The sequence below is a fragment of the Lipomyces tetrasporus genome (genome assembly GCF_029532465.1).
Source record: "Lipomyces tetrasporus strain NRRL Y-64009 chromosome Unknown POJ06scaffold_3, whole genome shotgun sequence".
Classification (NCBI taxonomy): Eukaryota; Fungi; Ascomycota; class Lipomycetes; order Lipomycetales; family Lipomycetaceae; genus Lipomyces; species Lipomyces tetrasporus.
In genome coordinates this window covers 1-25977 of record NW_026611598.1, presented here as the reverse complement: position 1 = coordinate 25977, position 25977 = coordinate 1, and the positions used below count along the sequence as shown (strand labels likewise).

General features: G+C 45.7%; 5 protein-coding genes across 5 annotated transcripts; 2 read left to right on the top strand and 3 right to left on the bottom strand.

Annotated features, from left to right (window-relative positions):
• Positions 1 to 5373: 5373 nt before the first annotated feature.
• Positions 5374 to 6260, top strand: POJ06DRAFT_247429 (uncharacterized protein; the record flags this gene model as incomplete). The annotated part of the gene is made up of 1 exon (XM_056186904.1): positions 5374 to 6260. The coding sequence occupies exon 1, from the start codon at positions 5481 to 5483 to the stop codon at positions 6255 to 6257; it is 777 nt and encodes a 258-aa protein (XP_056045077.1). The 5' UTR covers positions 5374 to 5480.
• Positions 6261 to 7562: 1302 nt separating this feature from the next.
• Positions 7563 to 9395, top strand: POJ06DRAFT_247428 (uncharacterized protein). Its single transcript, XM_056186903.1, has one exon. It carries the CDS (start codon positions 8015 to 8017, stop codon positions 9077 to 9079), a length of 1065 nt encoding a protein of 354 aa, XP_056045076.1. The 5' UTR covers positions 7563 to 8014; the 3' UTR covers positions 9080 to 9395.
• Positions 9396 to 15042: 5647 nt separating this feature from the next.
• Positions 15043 to 17876, bottom strand: POJ06DRAFT_273932 (OPT oligopeptide transporter protein-domain-containing protein; the record flags this gene model as incomplete). Its single annotated transcript, XM_056189605.1, has 2 exons — positions 15043 to 16897; positions 16962 to 17876. The coding sequence occupies 2 exons, from the start codon at positions 17874 to 17876 to the stop codon at positions 15206 to 15208; spliced, it is 2607 nt and encodes an 868-aa protein (XP_056045075.1). The 3' UTR covers positions 15043 to 15205.
• Positions 17877 to 22879: 5003 nt separating this feature from the next.
• On the bottom strand, positions 22880 to 23358 carry POJ06DRAFT_219649 (uncharacterized protein; the record flags this gene model as incomplete). The annotated part of the gene is made up of 1 exon (XM_056185596.1): positions 22880 to 23358. The coding sequence occupies exon 1, from the start codon at positions 23225 to 23227 to the stop codon at positions 22880 to 22882; it is 348 nt and encodes a 115-aa protein (XP_056045074.1). The 5' UTR covers positions 23228 to 23358.
• A 739-nt stretch (positions 23359 to 24097) lies between these two features.
• On the bottom strand, positions 24098 to 25590 carry POJ06DRAFT_247419 (cytochrome P450). Its single transcript, XM_056186902.1, has 2 exons — positions 24496 to 25590; positions 24098 to 24447 (listed from the first exon to the last, which is right to left on the bottom strand). Exons 1-2 carry the CDS (start codon positions 25514 to 25516, stop codon positions 24239 to 24241), a joined length of 1230 nt encoding a protein of 409 aa, XP_056045073.1. The 5' UTR covers positions 25517 to 25590; the 3' UTR covers positions 24098 to 24238.
• Between the last annotated feature and the right edge of the window lie 387 nt (positions 25591 to 25977).

Genomic DNA, 25977 nt, shown 5'->3' with positions numbered 1-25977 from the left:
GGAAATTAGATGATTATGTGATCACTCGATCAATGCAGAGGAACTTTCCACTTTCATGCTAGCAATATTTGAGCTACAAATGTTTAATGTTGGTGCTTAGATTTGCTGGCGCCTGGTCCGATGTTCGGATGACAGGTCGTCGGTTAGGGAGGAGTACCCGGATACAAGTGTGTTTGTACGCGGTGACGTGGTCTTTTGTGTTTTGTGTGATTCTTTCGTTAATTTGCGCTATAGTATGGCATGTATACATTGTGCCGTTTGTATTGTTTGTTGTACATGGACACCGATGGCAAGGGCTGGAGCAGGCGTGTATAAATAGAGACTGTCCAGCCCCTCTGCTCATCGGATAAATTATTCTAAAATACCCTATCTTTAGCTTTCGCTGTCTAGATTTAGTAGTGCCGGATCTGCACGAGAATCAGATCCTTACATGCGCTCCTCCCTGCTCCTCCCGGTCTCGAATCTTGTAGCCTTTATTACGTGACAAGAATCGACAAATGGATCATTTCTAAACAGGTCGTACATTCACATTGTTGGTCCAGCTTTCCATGATGTATATTATGGGGTTGACGGTGATAGAGCCCCTAGGGGTAGCATATCATCTTTTTGGTGTGCCCGGTCAGATGGAGCAAAGGCCAACTGCAGAAGTATGATGCATCGACAAAAGTACCAAAGCATTCGAAAGTCTAAATAGGGCTGCACACGAATAAAGATTTGGCTTATTCGTATTCGACTTTTTTGGCGCAACTCATATTCGTGTTCGACTATTGGTTTGGGAGGCCTTATTCGTATTCGATTCGTAATTATTCGTAGTTTTGCCGGAACGCAACTTATACCACTAATGGACACCTAGCGATGTCGCGTGGTCTTGTTTACTCCTGGACATGAAACCTGGCTACTCCCCTTGGTGGAGAACACATAATGATAAAATATCCGCGAATGGCAGCGGCCGCTAGAGATTATTAGCAATACCAGCCTCTGGACTGTCTAAATGCCACCATCACAACCTCTTTAAATTAATAAAACCTGCGCATGTACGTCAACTATCAGCAAGACAATCGGTGCAACCTTCTGCCACTGGCTGAGTTCGTACAGGTGTCGCCTTTCTTTGCCAATTACGGCTTCTACGCGAGGATTTACTATGTTACTCGACCCAAAGGCGTCGTCGCGCCAGCTAGGCCCTATGAGGTGGGACTCGATACATTATATATCTGCGACGAAGTTTGGCTATTGTGGCGTAATGTCTCCACCCCCTCTGCGATATTGGATAATAAGCGCCGCGGTCCTTTTAATGTTCGTCGTGTAATCAAGTAGACACGCATATGAATTAGATATTCCGCCCACAATGCTGTACACCCGGTTTTTCACGTGAGCCTCTTGGAATTTGAAGACTACCATTTAACAGCCACCTCCACTACCTGTTATCGTCGATAACCAGGAAGAATAATATCTCGTCGAGCTAATTAAACTACACGCAGAATCGGCAAGGACGTTCTATCTAGTAAAGTGAGAAGATTACGCAGAATCCACCTTTGTAGCCCTCGCGCAACTTACCCAATTCCGGGGTCAGTGCTACATTATATCATGATAATCCCCGCGCACAGCGAGTGAACGAATTCTCCGCACCGACGCGGAGGACCGCGCACTCGGAGGAAGGGTAATGTGATGAAGTGATTGGAGAATAGTTCCTCCGTGTGCTCGGTCGTGTCTTCGTCGCGCAAGTGTCAACTACTAAACTAGAGAGCTGGATGGCAAGATAGAGTATTTTAGACCTATTATCCGATGAGTAGAGGAGCTGGAACGGTATGTATTTATATCCGTCTCTTCGAGCTCTTGTCATCGGCGTCCATGCACAACAAATGATGCAATATCCCAACACAAAAGAACAAACTGCTCAAAACGAACTACCATATCTTGAAAGCAACGGTACTCGTCCCCAGCATCTGAGAGCGCCAGAGCGGAGCGAAAACAGGGAGCGTAATGGAAGGTCGGAAGATGGAAGGAAGATCGCAAATGCTCACCTCAAATGAGATCCTTGTGGCTGACTGCTCTCCGGATGGTGTGTGAAGCGAAAGTGTTACCCAATACCCTACTTGGATGATACGGAACTAGCCCTGTAGCTCTAAATCCACTCTGAATATTTGAAGCAGATAATGCTTCTCGTCGGGCGATTTGTAGAAAATCCAACTTCTCGATGTGATTTGTAGCAGCCCTCGCACTCTGTTCAACTTGGCGACCATACGCTAAAACAGCCCACATCGAGCGGTTGAAGTAAATGTGACAAATGAGCTGGCATATATAGGGAAATAGTGAGGTTCTCTGCACAATACGGATCAAATTCTGGTGCAATAGGCTTCCGTGCCCGTCCAAAATTAGTAACCGATATTTTCCCTTTGTACGAGCCCGTATACCTCTCGAAGTCATTGTAGACCAAGCTCGTTCGTGGTCCAACCATTATTGCTCACACCAACTGACCAATCGTGTGAAATATCGCTAAACCAAGTTGTTTGGAACACCTTGCCCGGAGGAATTGACCGCTTCAACAACAGTGACCCACTCACGATTCTTTGGCTGCTTCAGAAACGCCCTCCCTTCTCTTTCGACAGAGGTGACAATCTTTGCAGTTCCGATAACACCCATTTGAAAGCCCGTTTCGTCAAAGTTGTTGATATCGCCGTCCGCAATCCCATACATCTGAATAGTATTGCGTACGAAATCGAACCATGTCGTAATAATCTCGGGAGCCTCTGTTTTCTGTTTTGCCCGTTGATGTTCATATCTTAGACTTCAACTCAGGGTGCCTTCTGATGAAATTTCGCACCCATTTCTCACCGACTTTGCTTGACACTTGGGAAGAAGCTTCCGCGCGCTTAGTAAGAAGTAGGTCGACCATTCTTCGAGCGTCCGCCACTCTAGGAGGAAGTCCTCGCTTGTCCATTGAAAGGATCCATTCTAGAAGCACTTCTTCTTCTCTTTGAGTGAGTTTTCGCATCGGTGTGATAGAATCGCGTCGTGATATGCGACCTCTTAGACGAGCGTGAAGGGTAGAATAGAGCACGTCGTACGACCGCGCCGCTTCTTTAATACTTGAAATTTTGCCGTTTTTGTGTATGCTTGAATTGCTAAGAGAAGTTTTCTTTCCTTACTTTGATCGTTTTGCAACTGAAGTGTGTGTCGCGGAAAAAATGAAGCAGCGATCCGCTCGCTTGCCGATCACGTTATCTGAAGCATCAAAATACTGACCACCCAAAAAAGTTTGATGGCGCATCGAACACGTGAAGTTGGCGAGTCGCAATCACGCACCAGTTCCATCTACCCAGGCTCAAAATGGATGTTACTATTGCGGTAGCTATGAGGTTGCTGACGTATGCATGGCTTTCATTCACGGCCTGACGAGTTTCAAAATAGTTCAAGCTTCTAATGGCTCCTGCCTTCCTTCACACCGGGCGACGTTTCAGTGTCTCTATATGCACGTTGTGTGCCACAGCAAGCGCAATTCTGCGTCGCATAAAACGTAGAACAGCTCATTAACCCTGTTCTTCATTTGATGTCACTTACATTTGGTAAGCTTCCACAATTACCACTGGTCTCTGCCCGTGGACGATGTAGTCACTACATACACAATACAGAATCATTCAGAGCAATTATTCGACATTGGGAAGTAGCAATTTGCCGCAATGCAAATATATATCGGCCACCACGCTGAACAGTAATGAATTAACCAGCGCATTGGTGCGCAGTTATGATGCCATCAATAACCGTGCCTCGCGTATCCGCAGCAATAAGATGTAGCCGAGCTGAGTCATTAGTTACCAACGTTGATTCTCGCCTGACCACTTTGAACGTCAATACTAAAGCCTTCGCCCTTGTCAGGGCAAATCGCACACATTGCTATTAAATAGTCCGTTATTATTCGCTAATCGCGCAGCTTCTTCTGGCATGATCTAGTCCAGCAATCCAGTCCCCCGCAGTCAACGGTAATAGTCCTCATGACATTGTCCCAGTCCATATATTCGCACAACTTCTAGGCAGCAACCCGAAATTAAAACTTCAAAAACTCTGGCGAATGTCTGTTGTGCCCATCTAAGATAACAGAATTTTCGAAATCAAGAAGGACAACTCTTCCAAGCTTCGTTAGAAGAAAATTTCGTAGACCCAAATCACCGTGAATTACCCCGTGGGTGTGGATCGCACGGACGATGGCTTCTATCTGCAGCACAATCCAGCGTGCTTGTGATTCCGTCAACTCCTCAGAAGAATACCACGACAATGGCCAGCCATCTATATGTTCCATCAAGATGACTCCGACAGTTTGATCGGAAATTTTCTCTCGAGAAGGGAAGCGACAGGTAAGTTGGCAATAGAATTTTGGAACGGCGGTACCTTGCAGAGAAGTTAACGAGGAGTAAGCGGCGACCTCTCTGTCGCAACATCGTCATGCGACGATTCGCCTAAACATTGCAGGAGCATCGTCGCTTGGCAATTCGTCAACTGAAACAAAAAGTGGATCGAAGAATTTGGCAACAACTTTCAGGTCAATAGGACAACATGCGATGGAGGACTTTTCGACCTCAGCGAGGACAATTTGTGAGCGGCGGGCATTTCGCACGTGGAGATGCTTCTTAACTCGAATCGTTATACTCGCATTGCCTTCCGCATCAAAGAGAGCGAGCGTGGTTCCGAGACTGTAGACGCTCTGAGGCGCCTCGGTTGATGAGGGATCGTAGAGGGGTGGGGGGAGGAAGTCGAAACCCGCATGATTGGAACACTCAGAGGTTCCCTCCATAAATCGCATTCGATAGCGTAATTGATTTCTGGGGTATTGTAAAGAAGCATGGCTGCGGCGGATCTAGAAAGTTGTCGATCTGAACCCGTCAAATCGTTGGAAGTTTGTGGCGTAACCCTTACCCTCATTGGCGCATGTTTCGATGCGCTAACAACAATTCAACCGAGCGCCCATACAAAAAAGCGTGCTCGAAGTATGCTTTATGATTGCCCTTGGATGGTACGCTTTAAAGGAAATAGCTCATTGATTCCCGGATTATTACAATCTTGTTGACAACATGAAATATGATATTTTGTGGCTTAAGAATTTCCAGTCAGCCAATTCGGCGGGGTTCGGGTGTCTATCCCAAAGAGGTATGTATGGTTTGTGTTTGTGTGAATAGTGTATTTTATGTAGCTACTAAGCTACTATGATAGCTAGAGAAAGCCAAAACAAACTCTGAGAGCGACCCTATCCCTACCGATTTTAACGGTTGAACCCCCAAGAGATATCTACACAATTTACCCTGAAATCACTCACGCCCAAGCTAACCCTCGATGAAAACAAACCGATTAACATCCCGACGTCATGTACGCTAGCCATGGATGCTTGGCGAGTGCTCAATTTTCCGCTGTCAACTTACTCGGTTTGCATTGCCCCTCCCAGGGTAACGGGCCACGTTTCTTCAGCCGCAAACGCCTTCTTCGGTTCTCTTATGAGCCTAACCGCCTGGGATATACTGGCTCAGCAAGCCATCTATCTTGCTCAAGTACCCCTATTTGCGACATATTTCGCCATAGACCTTGATTATAGTTATGATCTTGATCTGGAAGCGGATGTGATCAGGGCAGCTCATGTTTATCTCATACATCCAGTTAACTTGATATTCCAAGACGTGTATCCATTGTTCAACATACGATGCAAGTCGGAAGTGAGCTGGATTCAAGGAGGTACTTATAGTCGACTAGATATGCATTGGCAATACCATGATGTGGTATTTGCCGTCCTCGAATTTAAGCGACCAAATTCAATAAGCATTTCAGACTGGCTCGGAGCAATCGCTGGTGAAGGTCCCGTTGTAAGGGGTGGAGCAAATATCGCAAGACAGCTAAAAAGATATGCATATCATGCTCGCACGCCATATGTTGGGGTGCTTGACTGGGTCTTTTTGGTGCTTCTCGAGCTTGGTGGGAATATGGCAGAATGGATAGATTATCAAGGAGATCCATCTGCCACTCCAGCAGAATTTGCTTGGCTTGGCCAAAATGATTCAATGAGAATGGCTATATTTTGCTTCCTTATGGGAGGCTCTGCAATGGAGGCTTTCTGTTGGGTGATTATTGCCACTCAAAATGACCGGTGTCAACGGTCCAGCGATTGCCATAGCACTGCAGTTTGCTTATGTATATATAGGTATACCAAGTCGCATAATTTTTGTGCGGGGTCATACCATACAATACGCAATAGAATATTCCAAGAAAAGGTTATCTAGGGCTTGCAATAATGTTGAAGTTCGATCGTATTGAGTAATTTATGAACTCGGGGGGATCAAAAGCCTCAACTGCTGGGCCGACTTGCATCGGTTCGTAAGAGCTGGAATAGGTCGAGAACTCGCCGTTGCGCATTTTTGCTGAGTGCCGGTTGCGGCCCTCTATTCCCCGCCGTCAACAGAAGTCTATTTACCTCTACGACTATGTACCAAATAATTAAGTGGCCCATGTTCAGCAAAGGGTTTCGGCTATATGTTCGATGCCTGCACAGAGTCACTCACGCGCACTGGCCGGCCGTGATCGTCACCCGCCATGTGGTGGTGACAACTGCGACAAAGGCTATTGACCTATTGTGGAGTCGTATCAGAGCGCTATGGGTTTCGCGCAGCCGAAGGCCCGAAGCCGCACGAACATTCCTACCAATAAGTGGACTAAGCGACTTAGTTCTCGCTGTCAATTGCGGTTCCATTGTCAGTGTCCTCGCAAGACGAAGACAAGGAACGGCAGCAGCAGTGGGGACAGATCCCGGACATATTTATAACCAGAAGCCAGACCGTGTCAGGTGCGAGTTCGCGACGGACGCGTCCGACTCGAGTCCCGAGACTTGGCAGTGGTAGTAAAATAGTCCAACATAAAGTAATCAGTTGATCAAATCTAAATCTAGGGAAAGAAGCTCTTACCCAAATAAAAGTGAATAATAAGACTGATACTTTAATACCCATAATACATTTTGGACAACTAGTGCTGCGAACGTTGGATTCAAAACTTAAAAATTTAAAAATCAAATTTTAGATTTTTGTCCACCGTTAAGTTTAAAAACTCGCCGCGATGCAGCGAAGTGGATTTGAGCCTAGCAAATCGACGATGCCCGATCGGGTGCATACACAATATGGTGAAATGTTATTGCTCGGTAAATTTTGAGGTACCATCCGATCTTATTGGTTCCAAGTATTAAGCTGCATCACCGATTGCAATAGAGGCCGGCTTACTTCAAGGACTCAGCCGTGGCTACGTCCAATCGATCCGCCATCCCCACGTCATCGACACATTCTTTCCCTAGATTGTCGATTATGTTGGACCTTAGCGATCTCGCGATATCTATGATATGCGACTCCTTCTAGATCCAAATGGACTGCGTCTGGCGACGGCCCTCATTAAGTCGGACCAAATTTTAAGAGCATGCAGTATCCACCAAGTGTAGCTCATTGTCGCGATCTGTGAGTTAGACAACGAGTTTCGGCGGAGCCACGCGAGATGTGCTAATATCGCCCACGTTCCTGCATGGGGCGGCTATAAGTACACGAGACGTGCTAGTTACAGCAATAGAGGTCTGACCAAAGGGAGGGCGTCAGGGTTAGGGTGATATACTCGGTACCTGTTAGGGTTTGCTGACAGGCACCGGCTGTTTCGGGAAATGGGACCCCGAAACCGAGCGTCAACTTGCATAGGGTAAGGGGTGCTGCTGCATTAGACAATGTGTGATCGGGATTTGCCGACGGCTGCATTTCTGACGTACTCAGGTTCCAAGCCAAGTAACTATTTGGTGGCCCGCTTGGTCCAGACGGTTAGACCCGAGTCCGACGTCCGACAGATATATGGTCTGAGACTCTTCGAAGATTTCTGCATTTGCAACCCTCGCTTTTGTGTTTGCGGCGCTTTGTTCGGCCTCCGAGGAAGTCCTGCTGATTTTTTATTTCCGTCATGTCATCCTCGCATGCGTCCTCGTCTCTAACCGTGTCCATTAGTACAAACAATTGCAATGGACATCGTTCTCGAGATCGCAGACGCGTTCTTTTTCGACCATGTTTATGCGAAATTATTCGCGGGTCCCCAAGCCGTGAAATCGTTGCTCGAGGCGACTCAGCTTTCGAATGAGCTCCTCTTGTCACTGTCTAAGAATCTCTCTCTATCTTACATTCCTTCTGAACCGTATGAGTACACGTTCGTGTCTGCGCCGACCGCCGCATACTTGTCGACAATTCCGCGCACAAATATTGTCCGGCAGTTCATCTCGCTCTTTTTTGTCACCTACGCTTTTGCTTTGTTCATGTACTTCGTGTTCTCGGGGATGTCGTACGTCTTCGTTTACGACAAGCGCAACCTGGACCATCCCAAGTACTTGAAGAACCAGATGCGAATGGAAATCCAGCAGGCGCTTTCTTCGATGCCTGCAATGGCGCTCTTGACCGTGCCATGGTTCCTGGCAGAGGTCCGCGGGCACTCGTTCATGTATTGGGATCTTAACGACTACGGCATGGCGTATCTGTTCCTGCAGATCCCGCTTTTCATTTTATTCACCGACTTTGGTATATATGTTATCCACCGCGGGCTGCATCACCCAATCCTGTACAAACGGCTCCACAAGCCGCATCACAAATGGATCGTGCCGACACCGTTCGCATCGCTTGCCTGCCACCCTCTCGACGGTTACGCGCAGTCGCTACCGTATCATATATTCTTTTTTGTGTTTCCGATGCATAAGGTATCATACTTGCTCCTGTTCGTGAACATCAATATCTGGGCCATCCTCATCCACGACGGTGAGTACCTGACAAACAATCCGCTGATCAATAGCGCTGCATGCCATACCCTTCATCACTTGTATTTTAATTACAACTACGGCCAATTCACGACCCTGTGGGACCGTATCGGTGGGTCGTACTGTACGCCAGAGAAATCGCTATTTGATGAAAAAACGAAGATGAGCGCCGCGACATGGAAGCAGCAAGCCAGCGAAATGGAAAGGATTGTCAAAGAAGTTGAAGACGAAGATGATAGACAGTATTTGAAGGGTGACGTGACCGAGACTAAGAAGGAGAAGTAGACCGCGACCTCTTTTTAGAAAATTGCGGCACACGTTGTGGGGTCATGGAGTATTGTATTTTTTTGGTGTTCTAAGTAATTAGATGGATTTGGTTTCATTTTGCACTTTGCACTATTAGACATCACCGCAGCCTAATTTTGCCGTATCTACTTTGGCGCATATCTAGAGAAGTGGGTACTGCGATTTCTTGGAAGAAGACAGGTATGCGATAATTGGACGGAGTAGACATATAGATGCTTTATCATGTCAATTTATGTTGCCTTAATTTAATAGATTTGTCTTCACTTTAGTAGAACCACCGCACCAAGTCTTTCATGTTGATTTTTATATGTTGACTTATAAATCAAATAAAACGAGGGTCTGCACTCGCTGTCCCATCAAATACGGGGTCTTGTATGCCGGTCTCCTAGCGGTTTTTGGAATCCATACAAGTCTAGTCTCTTGCACCAGACTAGACGAGTTGTTTGTGACAAAAGCTATCTCTATTACTAGAAGTAAACTGTCGATATAGCGAGTCTCGCTCACGAATAAATCTCTATAACTAACAAGTACAACCGCACAATTGCTGGTTTATTTATATAACGAACTGAAATCGTTGCAAGAATAAAATTGTTCTATCGGGGATTTACTGTATTGGCACTCGCTTGACCTCTCACATCGTCAGTCTATCTTGAGGCCTTAAGATTAAGAAAATAGTCAACAGCATCACCATGGAGCCTGTCTTGTAGTGCCTCAAATTTCCCGCGTTGTTTCTCCCCCAATATAACTGACAGGAGCACGCATTAACGAATGAGATCTTGGGAAGGGTTCGCGGATATATGTAATGACGGCACAATCGGAGCCCACCAGAAGCGAGTCGCGCGAACCCACGAGCGATGAGACCTTTTCTGGTCCGGTTAGGGCGAAAATGTACTGATCAATGCGCAACTGCGCAGTCGACGCAAGTCAGCAATGGAACTTTAGCAGAGAACATTGGCCATCTCCGAGTCCTTTGAAAAGGTAATCGAGGAAGAAAATGTTGTGTTATGATGTGTCTCAACTGTTCCTTCCAACAACAGAATTGTGAGAAGTATTTCACGTCGTTCAGCTATCGAAATCGACAATTGACTTTAGTGGCTTTTGAGTTTAACTGGATTTTGGTCCGCTACGAGGAAGAAAAGGTCGCCCATTGTCGAGAAGGTTCAGCACTCTTCCAGGCGTGCCGGATCAGTCTTATATTGAAAGTAAAGATTCGGTCACAATGAAGACGTCAGTACAGCATCGTCATCGACAATCGCGATGAATGTTTGCTTTATCCAAGAAAAGAGCTATTTACCATCCATGAATTAAGTGGTCCCAACTGCGGCTGAGTGTAGTTGTGGAGGATCAGAGACTTTGGCTGCATATGTGAGTAATAGTTCATTGTAAGCTCACTCCAAAAACTTATTGCGCCCGTCTATCTCGACATCCTCTACTCAATTCTAATTTTAAATGGCTCCAAGCTCGAGAGCTGTTTTTTGAGGACGGCGGTGATGGATGACAGGACCGTAGAGGCGGAGTCCAAAAACTCCATGTTAAGATTGTATTTAGTGTCCATGCCGGTACACTAACAAATGTTTGTAGGGAGAAGTCTAGGGAGACTAGCTAACGAAATAGCTGTATTGCTGGAATCAATAACTAAGAACGACTTGACAGCGCATACATCGACGTCAGGTGCCTTGCCACCCTTCCTCTTTTACTTCTTGATAGGAGTCTGTAGGTCCTCGATTTAGTGATAGTATCACTAACCCTGCAGTGGTGATATCACCAGAGTCAAATAACCTTAGTGACGTTGAATAAAATGTCTAGTGACGTTGGTCACGAACTAAACTAGTCTCTGTGAACTGAATAAAATGTCTAGCTTCACACTGTCTGGTGTACCACTCACTACGAGAGATGAGTATGCCTGCTCAGTGCAAGTAGACAAAAGGCTGTTCTGAAATAGGGATCGGCACGGATACACGGATAACGGATATATCCGCGGATATCCGTCAAAAATTGCGGATACGGATAGACATTAGGCGGATACGGATACGGATACGGATAAAGCAATCTTGATTAGTCATATCCGTGGATATCCGTGGATATCCGTTTACTATAAATTAAAATTACTCATAAAGCACATAAATGAAGATATTGAGCGAATTATTATAAGAGAGGTGTTTTATCTTTCTGATGTGCCCGAAATAGATAGTCATAATGAGGAACATAGTTTACGCAGAAGTTTTTCGAAGAACGTAGTAGTCCACTAAACTGAGCTACGAATAAATACACAACAGCGCCCCCCTCGAGCGAAGCGTCTTGATTATCATGCGCTGAATACCGGCACAGATAGTGAAGGCGACTCTGACGAAGGCCCGCGATCCCGTTCGCGTCGTCGCCTTGAAGTGAGTGAGACAGGTACCGCAATTTTGGATGACATTATATCCCTGATGAATCTGCGTCCCAAGTTCTCGCAAGCGATGCTGACATGGATCCTTCCCTTTCGCCAGTCATTCAAAGAAAGCCTTATTTAGTCATGTTTTTATTTTCTAAGCCTTATTTTTATTTGTAGTTATGCTTGTTTCATATTTCGTATTTAATTACAAATTAGATAAGTAAATTTAAATTCTTGTCATCCAGATGCGGCAATCATCAGTCGATCAGAGCAATCGTAGAATCGGGCACGAAATATGGAAACCGTATCAATAACAACAGCTTATGTTGCCTGCATATAAGCTGATCTTTACATATATTAGACCTGCTCATCCGGCTCATTTGCAGAGCAATGTGGCCTGGGTTAATACGTATGGATCGCCTGATCGATCTTAAGCATTATACGACAGTCGTATCTAACCCAGTTGCACGGTATATCTCATATTAGTGATGGTGTAATATCTTTTATTCATATTCTCGCCATTCCTGCGAGAATATCCGTGGATATCCGTGGATATCACGGATACGGATACGGATAATCGTATTCGACTAATGGTTAAAGAGGTTTTATTCTTTGCCAAAATGCTGCTTACAAAAGAGGTTAGGGTAAAGCCATGGACACCGAGCTTTGTGGGTCTTGTTTACTCCCAGGGACACGCGTCAGGCACGCGTTTGTAACGGTTCTATCCAAAGCTAGAGGATATCTTTCGTCGTTGGGGCCAAATAGAGCTGTCGCCGCAATTTGTTCTCTACGGTATGGATAATTTCTCTGTATCGCCCCGCAAGCACCCGCAACGTTCTCAAAGGGTCGATTACCACCTTCTTAATGATGGCAGCGACGAGGAAGCACCGCCAGAAGACCGCGTTATCAAAAGATTTCGTTCCAATATAGGGTCCAGTGGCGTCGAGCTTATTACTTCGGACGACTCAGCAAGCCAATTGAACCAACTTCCAGCAGACTCTTCTCAGCAGTCTGAGTTAAACGATGATGGGCAAGTTGACACATCCAGCGTGTCAACCGAATCGGAATCTTCGCGAAAGAATCCGCCGAATCAATCTTTATGGGTGCAGTTTGATGTCTCAGCGCTGCCAGGAAAGCTGTGGTGGCCGAAGAGGGGTAAAGGGCCGATAGAAGATCGTGAGATACGATGTAAACGATGTCATTGGACGACAACTGATTCCGCAAGAGCAACATCAACATCAAATATGAGATTTCACCTCACCAAACATGGAATCTCAATAACTGGCTCTGAATGTAACAATGAGGATGAAAGGTCCGGCACCAAACAGCCGTCAATTGCCAGTTTCTTCCAGAAACGTGCGCTGGACAACGCGGCAAAGTTTTTGGAACGAAACTTAGTACGGTGGATAGTCCTGAATAATATGGCATTTGACGCTATCGAATCGCCGACATTCCAGCAGATCTTCCAAGATCTAGGTATTTCGCTACCGTTCAGCTCCCGCATGACAATGGCTCGCAGAATAGACACAGAATTCCAGTCGTGTCGGACACAACTGATCGACGAGCTGGACCGCACATGTCAAACGATCGCGCTCTCTTTGGATGCTTGGACCAGCGAAAATTCTAAGGCCATACTCGGAGTTATTGGTCACTGGTTGACTGCTGATTTCCAGTACCAAGGGAGAGTCGTTGAGTTTTCGGCTTGCAAAAATTGAAGAGTTTGCTCTTACAGTTTCGAAGTGCCAGCCACAGATTAGCTTGGTCATCCCCATCTACTACGAGCTGCACGACATATTGCTTGATGCGTCTTCTAGAGAGGGGTGAATTTTCAGGTCTTAATTCAGAGATTGCTGCAGCTGTATCTGCAGGTCTGAAGAAATTCCGAAAATATTATTATCTCATGGATGTGCGGGATATGTATTATTTCGCTGTAGTCCTGGACCCACGCTTCAAGACGCTGCTGCTGGAGAAAGAATTGGGAGCAGTGATAGCCCAGACGGTTATCAGGCATATAAATGACTTACTTCGTGAGCGGTATCCTTTAGTGACAGAACAATCGTTCGCACCCAGTGAAGTTCACATAAGCCGGGGAATCAGTATAGAGGCTCGAGTACTACAGAAGTTGCAACCTCGCAAGCAGCATCTATCTGACGTCGACCGGTACTTTGAAGATGGAGTTGTCATGATAGATGAGTCGGTGACAAATGAAAAAAACTTAAAAAAACTGGCTACTCTCTCGGTGGAGAACACATGGGGAAGAGTATCCCCGCAGCGGCCGCGTGGGATTATTTGGCTACACCAGCCTCTGGGGTGTCAGTGGAAATATTGTTTAATAGTGGACGCGATTTATTAGGCTCACGGAGGAGCTCCTTGAGCGCGGAGACTATGAGGCGTCTTGTTGCTGCGAGATGTATATAAAGCTTATTGGAAGGAGCTATCACGTTGATCTTATACTCCCTCGCCATGTCGCCCGGATTAACTGACCGCACAGATATCACACTGGCACCATAACCAACATTGAGCAGGGTTAAGATTCTGTACAATAGACTTAGTGAGCACCACAGTTCGTCAGTTCCTTCGGGAGCAAGATTTTCAATCTCAGCTGCTGCATTGTCGATACAGTCAAAATCATCACTTACATCTCGACAAGCTTCACGTGAGGGAGAGCAACGAACAGTGTGCTGATAACTTTGCCCTTATAGCGTACAGTCGCAAGAACAACCATGTTGGCTAAGCTCCGTCGCAAGGGCGAGACCGATACCTACTTTCTGGTAAGTGATAATAGAAAGTAAGAACGGCGAGAGAGCATACCCCTCACCCTGTTAGTGCCGGTTACGACGATAACTTTAGGAGTCATGTTGCTAATCCTTCCCAAGTATTTAATGATAGCCAGCAGCCTTCTTGATGACGAAAACGTAGTAAGGTGCACAAGGACCAACTGAGCCTTTTGTCATGACAGGACGCAACAACTGACATAGCAAGAGTAGTCTATGACCATCCATAAATTTAGGGACCGCCACGGATAATATCCTGGTCTATTTTTCGTTATCCATATCCGTATCCATATCATCCAGAAGAAACGGGCTTATCCGTATTCATATCCGTCATATCCACGGATATGCACGGGGCTCGTAAGGGACGACGAAATAAGAATATAAGATATTACGATATATACCGCTCAATTGGGCTGAAAAAATATATTTGTTTCGACATCAACTTTAGTTGAGCCAACCGCAGCTCTGAACGCAACCATATAATTTGGGCCGAGCACTGTCATAGAATACTTCCTATTGTAACGGGCCAAGAAATGAATCGAGCGTCTGATAATCATATTTATTTCAGAGATAATATAAGTTATATATATATATTATTTAAAGTATCGCGCTGAAGAAAAGAGTCTTGCGATTCTCTGTTGCAGACTATCGAGATATTGAGAATAGTATCTGTCACCTTTTTGTGTTGCAGATTTAAAGGAATTTGGTCTACTGCAAATCTATAAATGCCAGCCATAGACAAATTGCATTAAGCGACATGTCGTGTGACATGATTTGGAGGTTAAGTGAGGGTGCCCATCTTCTATTGTTAAATGTATTGATTGAGCTCTGAGGCACGAGATCTCGGACACAGCTCATACGCCTAGCAAGAAGCTTATAGCCATTCACTCTTATATAATATTGCCCTAGCTCACACTACACGACCATCACATGAATCGGTACAAAACTTCATAGAAACTATTGCCACGAACCCACTTGCGGTCCAAATCCACCATTTGGAGCTGTAAGCAAGGTCGCAGTGCCGGCACCATCGACACCCGCATTTTGGACCATTGTCCCCCACCACTTTAGTGTATGCCCGGTATATTGCAACGCAAAGAAAATGAGGATACCACTGAACGCCATCCCGGCTGTGAGACCAGACGACAATATATAGTTATACTTGGTCCACCACAAGAGGTAGCGACGCCGAATTAAAACCATGAAAATAAACGAAAAGTAAATTCCTGGTGTGAAATAGGATAGATTGTATGTCGCACCATATCGTGTAATACCGGAGATAATAACTACCGGATGAACATGTTTGAGATATTTGACGTAACGACGTCTCAAGGCCCAAAAACCGACGCCAACTAGCACGCCAACAAGAAAGCCGTATTTCAATGCAGGATAGATAACATCGTATGTCCTGTGCGGACCTATCACCCCGAGTAGGAGTGTGTTGGAATAAAGTTGGTTTGGAAAAGTGCACACCAAGCGGGCTGACTGCGTAAGTGTGCACAGATCAGGAGTGTGGCTGATAAGCCAGGTAAGTGCACCGGTTGTGACAAAGCACTGCAACAGAGTCGCGGTCATCTGGGCGCGAAACACACCTCTAGGGGGCATTCGAGCGTAGTGAGCCATTTTCTGATCTCCAAGGAACGTTTCCGCCTGTTCATCAGTGTTGAATCCAAATACACGGCAAATTAAGGACGCTATTGGGTTACCATGCACCATATAGCCAGCAATAATAACAGTTAGCGTGTCTCCTGGAATCAGATATCCGGTAGTCGAAAAAATAATTGTGGTGGGAATAAGGAGTGCTATGCAAACCAATATGACAACGACAACAGCCCAGACTGGAGTGTTTGTCGGATAACCCACAATAGCGCCAACGCCAATAGAAAACGCGATAATCAAAGTCGCAATAAACCACCAGTCAGGTACCTCTTTATACTGTCGCATTGTTCGAGAAAAAGGGTCGTCAAACATCTCGTAGTTGGACAGTTTACGATCCCTGAGACTGCGATAAAAGCCCTTGCATGCGTCTCGGATAGTCTTCCACTCATTTAACATAATATAGCAGAAAGCACACGTGTACATGCAATAGTAGGCGCCGAGCATTGTCATATTACCGGCACCGATATAAACCGGAGAATATCCTCGATATTTTTCCTCATCGAACTCGTGGTTCGTCATAACCCTTGATAGATTATATCTCATCCCAGTTCGGTCATAGACATTACTGTTGTTTGGGGGAAAGTAAGCGGTGTACTTATAGTTAGACCAGTACAAACCAATAATAACAAGCGCTCCCACCCAAACGCCGATGTACTTATTGAGCGCAGCGAAAAATGGCAAGACGAGCGGTGTTGTGTAGTTGATAACTGACCAGTCGAATGTTGTCCAGGGATTGATTCCAAGACCCATTCTAGAACCAGTGATGAAGGCAAGCTTCTTGTTTTTAGGTGCAATCCACGTCATCCAATTGAATGTCGAGAGTGCCGTAAAGAGATAGTCCGGAATAAAGAAGTACACGAACATACTAACGAAAGTTATCCAGAACAGCTTGTATTTTGAAATAGTCCACCCATTGATATTCTGCTTAGTCTCCGGAAGTAGTAGTGCTCGGTTAAGCTGAAGAATTGGAAGAATTGTAGGCCAAACTGCCTTGGACTAGTTAGCATGCAGCAACGGCTATTCAAGCAAGTGTTAAATAACGTGGGGATTCTACCTTTGTCGGGTACACAACGTAACGACGCATTATTCCAGCAAGACCGAACCCAAAAAACTGCGTTACAAATGCCATTAAGAATAGAAAACCGTATTGGACCCACTCGCTATTAAAAAAGATTCCCAAGCGCATGGTGAGAGCGTAGTGGAAGAAATTTGTGGCGCCACCTCCGACATTCGTCATGATTGTCACAAACATTTGCTCTTTGAACGTCCATGGCCCTGGATTTAAAGGAAATTTCCATCCGAAAATATTGACATTCCAATTAGGGAGCGATTTGGCAATGAATTTTCCCGAAGGGTATATCAGAACCTGAAGGACGGTTGCATTCAGTGTGATTGAAGGCTGACGCTCGTGGTACATCTGATTGATGAAGGACGCACAGCACACCCAGAATATTCCAACCACATAAGCACGGAAAGTCTCACAAGGCATAGAGGGATCATCGGTAGGCCTAATAACGGCACGCACTTCGGGATACGGGGAGTCAAACTTTATCAGGGCTGCTTGTAGTCGAGCTTCAAGCTGGTAGTAAAACGGATCCATACCACTTATCTGCTCTCCGAGCAAAAGAATCTTGATGCGCATCATCATATCTTCTGGAAAGTTGACGTCCTCCTTGTAGTACTCCGCCGCTTCCTTCAGTAATGCAAGTGATTCCTCCAGAGTCAACGACTTCATGTTGTCCAGAATGTAGTCTGGGTCCTCATCAAGAATGTCACGCAAGTTGCTCACAGTCTCAATAAACGCGAAGATCTTTTCTTTTTCCTCAGCAGTGTACTTGAACTCATCTGTCTCCACAGTATCTAATTCAGTCGTGATATACACTTCCTTCTTTTCACTTGTGGAGTCGCTTTCTTTAGCAGAGAAGCCAGTTGCCTCTATGAGGGTAGATTGCTTTTCATAACGAGACATCTATCTGACGTTAGGAATTGTAGTGGCAGAAACAGGGACTTGAGGACTCTTAAGTAGAGTACTGCGCAATGCTCAGGAAGTTAGAAAACGCACCTGCGTCCGACAAGAAGACGCTACTTATAACTACTAAGAAACCAAAGCCAGCCAAAACTATAATGGGTCCAGCGAGGTAGATCGAGAGTAAGAAATGCAGGGACGACCCGAGAAGATATATCGTTTTTGTTCAACGTATCCGCCAAGCAAATGTCGCCAGAATGGGTTCCAAAACATTTGTGGAGCGCCATTGCATTCGAATTTGATTAAAGTGGAGATAAATTCAGTGGCGCAAAGGAGAGCAGGGAGGGAGGCGATAAGAATGTCATTCAGATGATGAGCGCAAAAGAGTGGCCCGCGCTGCAGCTGCAGATAGCCTATTAAGAACTAAGTACTTAGTTGCCTACCTTAATCTAATCAGACCGTGCGCAGCTTAAAAGCCGATATGCCGGCAACCCGCAGCTGAAGCGTATTTTATATCTACAAGGAACAAGCAGCGTACGGCATCAACTGTTCAAAACTGTCGCGATCGAATTTGCATAGACAATATGACAATATGCTACGATTACTCATGAAGGTATGGCGGGTGTTGCACCCCACTAAATTGGGGATGCACCTTGCCGAGCTGCCAAGATGCACATCACAAGTGGGTCTTGCAGCAAAAGATGGCCGCCAAGATAAGGTTGTATCGAGGGCTGGGAAATAGCCAGGACGCACACGAATTTTGACTGAACCAAGAATGCCTAGGCAGCTTGGTAGATAGCCGGAGAGCTCTTGTGGTCTACCAAGAAACATCCACGCCTCTACCGTGCAACCTGAATGGACTGGCGTAGTTGATCCTCCCTGGCCACTGTCTGACAATGGGAAGTTGGCGTTCACTAATTGGCTTGTGCACATCATCGAACCAATCTTATCGTAGACACGATAAGCCGGCATAATATAAAGTTGGAGCTTCAGCGGCGCTCCCCATGCAAACGAAATCTGCGGTGAATAATCGCTCAGCCTGCCTCGCCAATTTGAAAAGCCGCGTCTCGGCGTTTCGCCGCTGATACTTGGCATTCTCAGCTTATCGCCTTATCTAGTATATGCTGTCTTGGAGATGTCGGGACTCATTGTTCCAATCTGATTATCCGCCAATAGATTGGATTCTAAGAACTGGCAACTGCTTGCTACGGGAATTTTCTGATAGGTATACAGATATCGATTGACTTTGTCAGTGGTTGGATAAATGAATTCTCTCTGCGTTAATTACATTTCAGGACTCAAAGTCATTTCAACATATACTAGTCCTCGGCTAGGCTAGCTGCTTATCGATAGCAAAAGTCAATGGGTCCTTGAACGGTTTATTGATATGAGTACGAGCAGAACCCACAAATCGACGGACGCTATTAATCAACCAGCAGCCTAATTCGGTGGTCTTGCATAGCGCGCACTTATCACAGTGATTTTAATTTACGCTATGTATGTGTCAACCTGTCTTTATTTAGTCCAAGACAGTCCATCCATGATGGTGTGGATGTGCCTTTGGGCTCAGTATTTGGATGGAAGTGAACGCGCAGGCCGGTTCCTGTTCGTTCAGGTTCACAATGAAATTTTTTTTGTGGACGAACCACACTTGCGCGGAAGTCCCGTTGTAAATGATCGCAATGGCTTCGAGACTTCTAGCCTAGAAGTACGTCCAGCCCGGCCTTTCCTCCCGTTTCAATGTTGGGAACCATTTGGGTCGATGCAGTTCCGCTGGCCATGCACTCTACTCGAGCAAGGCTGCAATCTCAATCACTCGCGGACGATCTCTGGATTGAATTAACGGATAGGCTCGAGAAACATTCGTTCTATTGCAGTTATTGTCACCTCTCGGCACGAGGTTTCCAAGCGTTTTGGCAGCGAAGCGTATTGCGCCAAACGAGGCTGTAACTCGGCAGGTCGTTGCCGATCAGTTTCATGAATCAGACATTCTGAGGGAGAGGTTAGTTAGTTGGACGCGTGAATGTTTCGAAATCGGTTGATACCTATGAAGGCTAAGGGAAAGCTCCAACCTCTGATAACGGGATAAGGAAATTGGTCAGAAAGTCTTGCATTCTCGATAAATACGATATCTTTATATTTCTATTCTTCGTGTTCGGTGATATCACGAATAGTACTTTTTTGTTTATTTGGTTTTTTTTATTTGGTTTTTTTTTTTTTTTGTTTTTTTTTTTTTTTTTTTTTTTTTTTGGCTAAGCCTGCCTTATCTCTAATTCTGGGATGTCTTTTATTGCGGCAATCCCATTAGCTGCTCGCAAAAGAAGAAACCTCGTGGAACTTCGAGTTTTTGTGTCTGACTCGACTGCGGATATAGTTATATTCCGGTTTGATCGATGGCGGAAGTTCTGCCTTGGGATGCAAAGAATATTTATAAATAAGCATTTTGACTACGAAGTGAAATACAATATGAGCTGTATTTCAATGGCTCACAATCCCAGTTCTCATACTCGCTGCAAGCAAATTGATATTCATTATCACTTCACCCGTGAAAGAGTAGAGTCAAAAGACATTTCAATTGTTCATATACCATCTGAGCATATGCTTGCGGATTTCCTCACCAAGGCATTACCCAAACCGACCTTCCAGCGTCTTAGAGATGCTCTCGACATGTCCTTGGACATGCCTGATGCAATAGTCAGATTCAACTCAAATAATTGATATTGGAAGAATCAAGGCGCTTTAAGCGAGCAGCTCCAATTTATAGTAGTTTCAGCACAGAATGCCAACATTCAATATAATTGTTGGTCTCAATACTTGTTAACCAATAATAAAAATTTGCAATTGAAGGTCCATTGATTTTTGTGAAAACTAGGGCTGTTGGCGATATTGACGATATGCCGATATCGTATCGTCATTTGATATCGGCAGACTTCCAGTTAGACGATTGCCGATTGACGATAGAAATCGTCAGCACCTGAGTTTGCCGATACGATATCGGCAAAGGGTCTGACGATATCGTCAAATCGGCAATATTCTGATAACTACATTGAATTCTTAGGTTTTTTGTGGTCAGCGTGCGAGTTTTCAAACAATAGTCCCTATCCAGCATTTGTGACAATTGTTGAGTACTACTGTTAAACTAAAAAATAAAAGAAATTTATTATAAAAATAAAATAAAAATAATGAATGCTAACGCAAAGATCAACGTTGGAAATGCTGGGCCCCTACCACTTGAAACCGTCGCGAATCAACATCAGCATTCTTATGGTATCGCCCTTCAACGAATGTCTGCGGATACCTAAGACATCCCTCGCTGTGCTAAACAGCCGCTCTACAGCAACTTCAGAGGCAGGGATCGCCAGATAATCCCTGGCTGCTGCTGCCATCTGTGGATACTCGTCCTGGTGTATCCGCCACCAATTACAGAGCCAATTTTAACCTGTGGCATCTGCAACACTGATCGGAGGCGTCTCGAAGTACCTATCAATATCCGAGACAAGAGACTGATCTCCCAGTTGCAGGGTCTTCAGCATTCTAGATTCCACATCACTATGCTCCGTAGAATATTGTTGTGGTGCAGTTGAATAATGCTCCGCACAGCTAGTCCCATATCTTTGATGGAGGTTCGTGCGGATAGTTTCCAAAATCATGGTGCCTGCATTGCCATCTTGTAATTCCCGCGAGATTAACTTGCCTTTGACTCTGGGATCCAAGACAAATGCATTGTAATATGTGTCGCAGTCGTCCATTATGGAATAGTACTTTTCGTACTTCTTCATGCCCTTCTTTACGGCGGTTGCAATTTCTTGATCCAGTCTTGTGAAGTCACCATTGCGTTTACTCGCGTCATCGAGTAATTCGTGTAGTTCATAGTAAATGGGGACGGCAAGACTGATTTGTAGATTCCGTTTCGAAACGAAGGACGTAAACTCATTGAACTTGTTGAATACTAGGTGGATCTGCTCGAGACGCGACCAATCTTCAACAGTAAAGGGTGGAAGTTCCTTCTGAAGATCTACGAACTTATTTATTTGTTGTTTCGATTTCAAGCCATCATCGATCATTCGGAATGTTGAATTCCATCTGCTAGCAAAACGACGGCTTACTGCTTACACGCTGCTTACTGCTTACACGCTCTGTTGATCCGTGTCACACGTTTCTGGATGATGACGAATAAATGAATCTGGATGAGTTAATGATGCAACGGCACAGGACTTTTCCGTTTTGGTAGGTGAGCCCGAGCCCAATTTGTACGGGCCACTTCCAATTATCGGTGACGATATCGTATCGGCAGTCGTCAAATTACGACGATATCGTATCGGCAGACTTCCAGTTAGACGATGCCGATTGACGATATATATCGGCAGACCTTAAGTTAGACGATGCCGATTGACGATATGGAAAAATAGTGCCGATATCGTATCGTCAACAGCCCTATAAACAGCCGCTCTACAGCAACTTCAGAGGCAGGGATCGCCAGATAATCCCTGGCTGCTGCTGCCATCTGATACTCGTCCTTGTGTATCCGCCACCAATTACAGAGCCAACTTTGACAAGGGTTGGTCATCAAATAATCTAGTTGTTACTAGTTCTAAGTTCGAGAGCTCGCTACAACGACGGCTTACTGCTTACACGCTGCTTACTGCTTACACGCTCTGTTGATCCGTGTCACACGTTTCTGGATGATGACGAATAAATGAATCTGGATGAGTTAATGATGCAACGGCACAAGACTTTTCCGTAGTCGTCAAATTACGACGATATCGTATCGGCAGACTTCCAGTTAGACGATGCCGATTGACGATATATATCGGCAGACCTTAAGTTAGACGATGCCGATTGACGATATGGAAAAATAGTGCCGATATCGTATCGTCAACAGCCCTAGTGAAAACTAAGCTTGTATGGTTCCCAATATACGAACCACTTCTCAGAGGATTTGGGTCGAACTATGGGATAACTTTCATTATGTCGAACCACATGGTGCAGCATTGAAATAACATTCACTACGAGAGAGATATTCCATCCAACCTCGAGAATAGTTCGGCCCCCATTCTTTTCGCGGCTTCTGGCCCGCTACGGATTTCACAAATCATATCAGTTCCAGGTGGAAAGTCAAACTCGAAAACTGTTTCTCCAGCACCTCTCATATTGGCCAATATTGCTTGACAGAAGTGCCACTGCAGAAGCTCACCAGTTACCCTCCGCTCATCGTTTGGATCGCGACATATGGGGTCCAGCGTCCTTCCATCCAATCCCAAACGATCGGAATCGAAACTGGTTATCTTGTGAATGTTATCTGGGTTGATGAAGACTTTGAAATCGTCCAACAATTGATGGACATTGGATTGCATAAGTAGTCCATTCTGACAGGAGTGATACCGCCTAACGTGATCGGCAAGTGGATCGTCCCAGCGAGCGGATCGCTCCTACCCACCACATCCAATATTTTTACATATAGCAGCTAACAACGCAACATTATATACCATTATCAAAATATAAATTTAATATAAATTTATTTTCAGCAATATAATATATATCTGAGCTATTTTCAATTGTATTTCAGAGCTTGCGTGGCTTGTTCTTAGCTGATGTATTCAAGACAATAGTGTCACCGTCGCCTTGCTCGTCGCTTTCTTTCTGGTCTGGCGTGCGCTGCGGACCCTCTACCCCAGTTAATATTGTGCTAGAATTAATAAATGATCTTGTAATTTCCATTTTTTTCTTTTTCTGTGGCACAGTCTCCTGAAGTCGTGTAATTTCATCATTTAAAACGGCAGTCGTGTATAGTGCCACTTCGGCGCACTTCTTTATCTGAATTATCGCAATCTCTGTTGAACTTCCGGGACTTACGCTGCGACGTCCCACATACTTTTCAATTTTGTCCGCCTGACTCTGCAATTGGATTATTGTCTTTGGAGTTTCAGGCACCCATGTCGTTTGGGATTGTCGTTGACTGCTCGCTGGAGTGGGTGTGTGAAGAATCAGTGACAAGTTACATGATACCTTAGCTGATACGGAAAAACCCTTCCATCTTCTGACAGACTTGTGTGCAGACTGGCCATTATCGCCATGCGGTCGGTGTGCTCGGGCCGAACGGGGTAAACAGTACGGTGGGTGATGGACAATAGGCGATGTCTTGCCCAAGAACAGAAACCTCCTCTAGCCTGTTCTTCTATCTTACTCTATGGAAAGCTTAGAGGGATGAACTATACTATACGAAGATCCGGCTCTTCTAAGTAATAAAGCTATGTATAACCCTGACGTCTTGTTATAGCAAATGAGTGTAGATCCGAGAATTCTGTCCACCCATAGTACATTTTAGATAAAAGTTCTGCTCAATTATAAAAAGTGAAAATGGCAAATCAGCTATGATTCGAAGTGCTTCGCTGCCATGGCCGGAAACAAAGATTCAGTTCTGCCAAACCCCAGGTAAAGCGATCTTTGGTGTTCTCAACAAAATCAGAGCCATCAGCTCCAGGAGGAAACCCGATGTCAAACTTTGAAACCGTAGCAGCGATAACCAAGCGAATTTGCATCAGTGCCAGAGGGCGACCAATACAGCCATAGGGCCCTATCATGGTCAGCAAAAACCCAGTTGAAGCGAACTTCCATCAATTACCTGTGAGGAATGGGGAATATCCGGCCTTTTCTATAACCAGATGCGGCATTGAATACCAGCGTTCAGGAATGAAGTCATATGCCTGGTCATACGCGTCGTTAGATCGTGCGATAACGTACTGCGGCGTCCAAACATTAATATTGCCGGGAATAAAAGTCCCATCCACCGTAATCCCCTGGATGGGTGTCTTGCGCACGATCGCGGTAGGTGGCACGGGGTACAGGCGCAGAGCCTCGTTGATGACTGCGTTCAAATGCTCAGCCTGATAAACTTTCTGATGCTCGAAGCTCCCGTCTGCGTTCATCAGGGGAAGGAGTTCCTGACGTAGCTTGACTATATGCTCGGGATTCTTGGCCAGTAAGTAGGCTATATGCGAGAGGGTGGCCGCTGTCGTATCACTTCCCGCCACTATAATGGTTCGTGAATCGCTTTGAAGAGTCAGGAGGTCGGATTTGGAAGGATTTGGCCCAGCATGGGCTAGAAGGCGAGCCATGAGACTAGGCTTCTCTGTATCTTTCTGTGCCATCTGGGCGGCGAGCTGCTCGTCACAGTATTGGATGAATCGCCAGTACTTCTCTGTCAGGCCTGGGATGGCAATGAGCATCCGAAACATCCATGTCGGCAGCTTGATGCCCTGAATCCCCAAGGCATCGTTGAGCAATTCTACAGCTAAATGTTGCTGGCCGCTTCTAAGTAGGCCAAAGTCCTTGGTGAATGCAAGATCACCCATCACATCGTAGCTGTAGTAGTTGAACCATTTAGCTGCGTTCATCGGCTGGCCTCCATGGTCTCCTAGGCGATCCATTAGGGCTTTGTTGTACACTTCGATACGAGGCTCATAGCTCCGAAGAGCCTTGTCACTGAATGAATGGCTCCAGACCCGCCGTCGGTCGGCATGGAATTGGTGGTCACGACTCGTGTGGATGGATTGTCGAGGCCAATCCTCATCATACCATGACGCCTTGCGGCACTGACTTTGCGCACCATGCACCGCTGGGACCGCTAAGGGGTGGGCGATCATCAGATCGGAGGACCCGACACGGACAAAGGGGCCGTATCGCTCGTATAGCTGAAGTGCTTTCTTGTGGGCATCGGGGTTGGTGAGCTGTGTGCTATACCACAGGCTACTGACTTTAGCCCCGATGGGCCCAGGGAAGTTCCTCAGAGGATGGAAGAAGAGCCTGTAGGAGAGAAGGCTTCCGTATAGACCGAGCGACACATATCCCGCAATGAAGCTGGTGAGACGTATAGATGAAGATAGGGCAAAGCCGCACAACAATGTGAATGCCGTGGTGAGGATAGCTAGGACTAATATCAATGCTTGCAGGTATCGTACACCGTACATATGGTGTTCACCCCGATTGAAATAGCCCACGGGTTAGGGTTAGGGTTAGGGTCAGGGTCAGGGTCAGGGTTAGGGTTAGGGTTAGGGTCAGGGTTAGGGTTAGGGTTAAGGGTTAGGGTTAGGGTCAGGGTTAGGGT